This window comes from Eptesicus fuscus, chromosome 9 (genome assembly GCF_027574615.1).
Source record: "Eptesicus fuscus isolate TK198812 chromosome 9, DD_ASM_mEF_20220401, whole genome shotgun sequence".
NCBI lineage: Eukaryota > Metazoa > Chordata > Mammalia > Chiroptera > Vespertilionidae > Eptesicus > Eptesicus fuscus.
In genome coordinates, this window is record NC_072481.1 from 11,333,915 (window position 1) to 11,339,898 (window position 5,984).

A 5,984-nucleotide genomic window follows, 5' to 3' on the forward strand; every position below is an offset into this window, starting at 1 on the left:
TGCCTCTTGCACGAGCCCTTACCAGGGCCCAGGCTGGGGAGGAGCCTGCAACCAAGGTACGTGCCCTTGACTGGAATTGAACCCGGGACCCTTCAGTCCACAGGCCGATGCTCTATCCACTGAGCCAAACCGGCTAGGGCGAGACAGGGTTCCACTTGGCCTTGGCTTAATGGTGTGGGCAACACATGCCCGCATCCACTCACACATTCTCTTCCAGCACCAGGAGTCCATAAAGCCAATAGCGTGGGTGTCACCGAGTTACCCTGGAAGGACCTTATAAGAGAAAAAGGCACCCAGATTTTAAGAACAGCTAATTGCACCCACACTTGTATCTTGACCTTTCTTTGCATGAGGCCACAGGGGATGTGGCCCATGCATGTCCATTGCTTGGGGGCTCGGCAGTGCCCTCAGCTCCTGGGCTGCAGGGGTGTTAGGAATATTCCAGTTCTACCAGCTCATTTCAGGGAAAGGGAAGCTCTGAGAAGCAGGACCTTGTTCACCAACACAGGATCCACCCCCTGTGCTCCGGTGACAAGAGTTCTCACCTCCCTCCCGACAAAGGTACTGTCAACCGTAGCGAGTCTCCAGGACAGGACAGGACAGGACAGGACAATGGATTGCGCTCGGGGGAGGCCCATCTGAGGTCTCAAGTCTGCTTTCCTATTATGGCCTTTGGAAGGAAACAGCATGTCTTCGCTCACCCTCCACTCCCCTGCACCCCACAGGTCTCCCCGGCTGGGGCTTGACCTGGGTGACCGTGGAAGGTCATTCCTCCGTGCTACGGAGCTGAAATGACCAAGAAAAAACACAAAGGCCTTTCAGATGACTGCGACTCTCGGGGTGAGGCGGGAAAGGTGGGGCTGTTGGAGAGGACCGTTGCAGTTACGAGGCCTCTTATCTTTATGAAAAGCGCTCAAGCAGGAAGGGAGATGCAATAGTAAAGAAGGCAGCACTCATAATGTCCAGTTCTGGAGTCGGGGGCAGCGCATCCAGTGGGCAGCTGGGCCAGCATCGGGGAAGCCCTTGCAACTCGGAGATTCTCCGTTAAGTCAGGGCCGGAAGACACGGAACTGGGAAATTCCAGACCCACCCGCATTCCCTCCACCCTCCCAGCTCTGCCAACTAAAGGTGGGGGCTCCTGCTGGCATCAGGAGTACCACTTCTCCATACAGGCTCTCTCACTCCATTCTTGGGGGGAAGGATGGCGTGGTGACACAATGGAAGACCCAAACTGCCAGGACCTTTGGCAAGGTGGGGTGGGCATGGGCTGGGCAGCATTGACGGGGACACAGGAGGACGTCCCGTGAGCTCTGACTTCCCAGGAGGGAAAATGTGTAGCAGCCAGGAACAGGAACAAACGACCCCAAACACAAAAACCCAGCCCCAGACCAAGCCATAAAATAAAACCAGCTACATAAATTACAAAACAGTAAAAGCGGAGTTCTGGTTCTATTTGTCCCTCAACACGTTAGTATTGCACTCCTTTCCTCAAGGTATAGGAAGAAAACCCCGGAGCACTGGAGTCAGAGGGACAGGAGGCCCCCATGTAGGGTTCAAGTCATTTGTGTCTCCTCCCCACCCCGAACCGCTTAGCCGCGCCATCCCCGGGGCAGGCATAGGTCTGTCGTCCAAGCACATAGTTCCGGACCCGAGACAGCATCTGGCTTTAGCTTGCGAGTCTGGCTGGCACTCCGTCTCCTGAGGGAGCAGCCTTACTTCACAGCCCCTTACCCTGTTCACTGTGAGAATATCGGGGCCGCAGAGGCACAAGGTGCTGTGGGTGCCTGGACGGGGCGCACACAGGCAACGGAGGCGATCTCGCTGTGTTTCTGCTCTCCGCAGAAGAGGGTCCTGGGGGAGGGCCGGCCGCGGCCCCGGCTGCGGGGGTGACAGCAGAAGAGGGCGGCCACCAGCAGGGCCAGCGCGATGATGAAGGTGAGCGTCCACTGCATGAGGCCGGGGTAGATGAAGGGCAGGATGAGGACGATGAGCAAGGCCAGCAGGAGCAGGTGTGCCACCAGGCGCCGGGCGGCCACGCGGTTGGCACTGGCCACGTCCTGCCCATCCTCTCCCGCCGAGCCGGGGTGCCCTGCTGTCAAGGCGGCGGGAGTCACCAGCTCCTGAGGACAGAGCCACACTTCTGGGCACGGCCGGGCGAGCCGCCCCACCACGGCCTCCTGGTCACGCAGGCTGCAGATGAGGCCCCCGGGGACGGCGGTGGCCTGGCGGCACAGCGGGCAGGTGACGGACCAGGTGTCGTTCTGCGGGCACAGCAGGAGCTTCAGGCAGACAGCACAGAAGGCGTGCTGGCAGCCAAGCAGCTTGGGGCGTCGGGCACAGCTGTAGGGCTCCCGGCACACCAGGCACTCCAGGTCGGGACCCGCGGAGCCACGATGCCCCCCCGCAGGGCCCGTGGTGGTGGTTCCTGCCGAGATGGGCTGAGGACGGTGGGGGGCTGGCTGCTGTGGGGCCTCGGTGCAGGCCATTCTGGGCAGGGGGGCCAGCGGGACGTGGCAGCTCAGGGCCTGGGCATGGACAAGGTGCTGCGGGGACCGAGTCTGATCTCAGGCGGCGTGTCAGCCTCCTTGTCCTTCTGTTCGGTGCCTGGTGACAGCAGCCGTCTGGCACCGCTCCCCCAGGGCTGCCCAGCTTGCCTCTGGGCTTATGTTGCCCCTTCAATTATTATTATTTCTTCCCTAGAGTTAATCAGTAACCAGCAGGCCTGGAGACTTTGAATTACCTGATGGAAGGGCCAAAGTGGGCAGGGCCTATTAGTGAATCAGAACCGTCCAGCTGGGGCCAGGTGCCCTGGGGCTGGTGAGCTTCGGGATGTATTTGAATTCCCACCACCACCACCACCACCACCACGAGCCTTTTTTTAAAAAAAATATATTTTATTGATTTTTTACAGAGAGGAAGCGAGAGGGATAGAGAGTTAGAAACATCGATGAGAGAGAAACATCGATCAGCTGCCTCCTACTGGGGATGTGCCCGCAACCAAGGTACATGCCCTTGACTAGAATCGAACCCGGGACCCTTCAGTCCGCAGGCTGACGCTCTAGCCACTGAGCCAAACCAGTCAGGGGCCCCTGGAGCCTTTGAACAGGCAGATCTCTAGCCCCCAAACCCAGAGACAGACCCAGCAGGTCTGGAGGGGATCTAAACATTGTCGTTCCAACACAGGGGGACGAGGGGCCCCACTTTCAGAAGCGCTGCCACAGACGGTCTCAGACTAAACCTTGTGGGTGCCAGGATCCGTGGGGGCAAATGTCTGTGCTTTGAACACATTTACGAGCAGGTGGCCCATGAGAAAGAGAGATGGAAAAGTGTTCTGAGAAGGTTGGCGAGGGAAGCCCAGCCGAACAGTCCATTTACAGTTACTGCTTCCTGAGCATCTCATCGGTGCCCTGCTGTGCTCTCCGCATACCTAACGATAGGCACCACTAGGTGTGTGCTGGGCACGTCACGTGGCCGACTCTGAGGGAGCCCCCTGCCAGGGGTCCTATCTGCGGCCCCTGGAATCCTGGCCCAGTGCGGAAAGGAGACACTGGGGGCCTGGAAGCAGAGGCAGCCTGGGGTCAGGGCAGGCCTGCTGGCTGCCTGCCAAGGGGCCTTCCATGGGGCAGGAATCTATTGGCATCCAAGGTCGGGTTCCCAGCCTCTTGTGGCCGGGAACTCAATCTCATCAGTTTGTGCGTGGGCAATAAGCTTCCAGGAAGGTGACTCAAGTTAGCAGGACTCCGTGGGACCGTGAGACAGGCAGCATGGCAGTTAAGAAAACGTAATCCCTTTACCTTGCCCTGAGCGGCAGAGGGCGGGTGGGGTGGCAAGTCCACTCCCTCAGACAACTGCCTCACTCAGGAGCGGTCCTTCGCTTCTCAGCTCACCTGTTGAGAGCCACGCAGAATCCAGTGCTTCTGATCCAGCTCTTCCCCACCCAAAGTGCCCTCTTGCTTCACCCTCCCCTGGACCCTCTGTCTCTGAAATCTAATCTCTCCTCCCCCCTCTCCCCACCCCCTCCCCGCCACCGACCACGGCAGCTCTTCTCCTTAGTCTTCAGTTTGACTGTCAGTTATTTCTTTCCATTCTGTTTCCCCCCAGATCAAGGTGAAGGGGATCTCGGATGGAGCAATGGGCATCTGTTTTGCCCCCATGCTAAGCATCCGTTTTTCCTTCTACAGTGGCCTGTGTTCCCTTTGGGCAAACATTGCTCCCCACGGTCATTCTGTGTGGTTCCCAGTTCTGTGGAAGCGGGACGTGATGTGAGTCAGGGAAGACCAATCAGGGTTTTCCGTCATGCTGGCTACAGCCATTGGTTCAGACATAGGCATCTGATCTAAGCGAGCCAATAAGATTCAATTCTGGGACTTGCGTTGGGACTACTGAGAAATTTCTTTGCTTGATTTCCAAATTAGGGGATGGAACTCTGGAGCTGCCAGGACTACTGCATGCAAAGAAACTGCCTAAGAGTAAGGTCAGTGGGCACACGCGCGCGCGCGCGCGCGCACAACACACACACACACACTAATCCTATATAATAAAACCCTAATATGCAAATCAACCGAACCACAGAATGACCAGTAGCTATGACACACACTGACCACCAGGGGGCAGACGCTCAATGCAGGAGCTGCCCCCTGGTGGTCAGTGTGCTCCCACAGGGGGAGCACCTGCTCAGTCAGAAGCCGGGCTCATGGCTGGCGAGCGCAGCGGCAGTGGCGGGAGCCTTTCCCGCCTCTGCAGCACCACTAAGGACCCCTTGGGAAATGTCACACTGCAAGAGGGCACAGGTCAGGCTGAGGGACCCTTTCCCCCTCCCCCCAGTGCACAAATGTCGTGCACCAGGCCTCTAGTAACAATAATAAAAATAGAGACGAGTCAGAAAAAGGGCTGATGACATTATTTGGATGCCTAGATCCAGCCATGCCTGAAGCCAGAGCTCTATCTTTGGCTTTTTCCCCGGTATATTAACTTCTAAAACCCACCCCAATATTTATTCTAGAGCCAGTGTCAAGGGAAATTGTAACATAGCAATAGATGAAGAAGCCTTTATTTGCTGTCTGACACAGGGTCAACATCAACCAGACAAACAGTCTGCACATGGCCAAGAGTGAGCCAGTGCCTGTGTGTGCCTCGGCTAAAAGACACTGTTTCTCTTCTCTGCTTTGACTGGCGCTTTATAATGCTCCTTTCTGTTTGCTAAGCCCTGGGGAAAATTGGGGTTAGGAAGAGAAAATATTTGTGGAGCTGCATTCATTTATACTGAGAAATAGAAATTCCCGTGGACAATATGGTGATGTCAGCTTGGCCAGTGCCCCCTCTTCCGCTAGCCAGCTCTATTGGAAGCCAAATAATCAGGGAGATAGCTAGGTGAGGTTGAGATCAGACCAAGGGCAGTTACTTTAGGTTAGTGTCTAAAGAATGACCATGTGAAATTGTTGGGAAAAGAAAATACATTGATTATAACCATCCAAATATTACAGAAATACATTAAGCGGAAGGTGAATGTTTCTTTGAGAAAGTTCCATTCTTTGAGAAATGACGGCTTATAACAGCCTGATCCTTCATGTTGCCCCATCCTACCACCTTGGGACACCACCTTGTCCCTTCCAGGTGCCCTGGCTTAACTGGCTTTAGAGTTGGATATCCAGCTCCTGTCGTGTTACTAGTGACCTTGGGTGAGTCATTTCCATTTCATTGAGGCTCAGTTTTTAAATTTGATTAAATGGAGACAAATACACTGTAGGGAATTGTGGGAGATTACTTAACCCCGCACCTCCATCCAGACCTGCTCAGGGGAGGCTCAGTAATTTATGCACCCTGCTTTGTAAGTGACCGCAATGTAATTGATCCCTTCAGGAACACGAGATAAAGACACGTTGGTGATCTGCTCTTCCAGTACTTCTTTTTTTTATTTAAAAAAAAATAAATTTATCTTTATTGTTGAAAGTATTACAGATGTTCCCCTTTTTCTCCATTGACCC

The 5,984-nt window shown here is 55.2% G+C and overlaps 1 protein-coding gene across 1 annotated transcript; it reads right to left on the minus strand.

Moving 5' to 3' along the window:
• Positions 1 to 1,632: 1,632 nt before the first annotated feature.
• On the minus strand, positions 1,633 to 2,489 carry RNF186 (ring finger protein 186). Its single transcript, XM_008148245.3, has one exon. It carries the CDS (start codon positions 2,484 to 2,486, stop codon positions 1,737 to 1,739), a length of 750 nt encoding a protein of 249 aa, XP_008146467.1. The 5' UTR covers positions 2,487 to 2,489; the 3' UTR covers positions 1,633 to 1,736.
• Between the last annotated feature and the right edge of the window lie 3,495 nt (positions 2,490 to 5,984).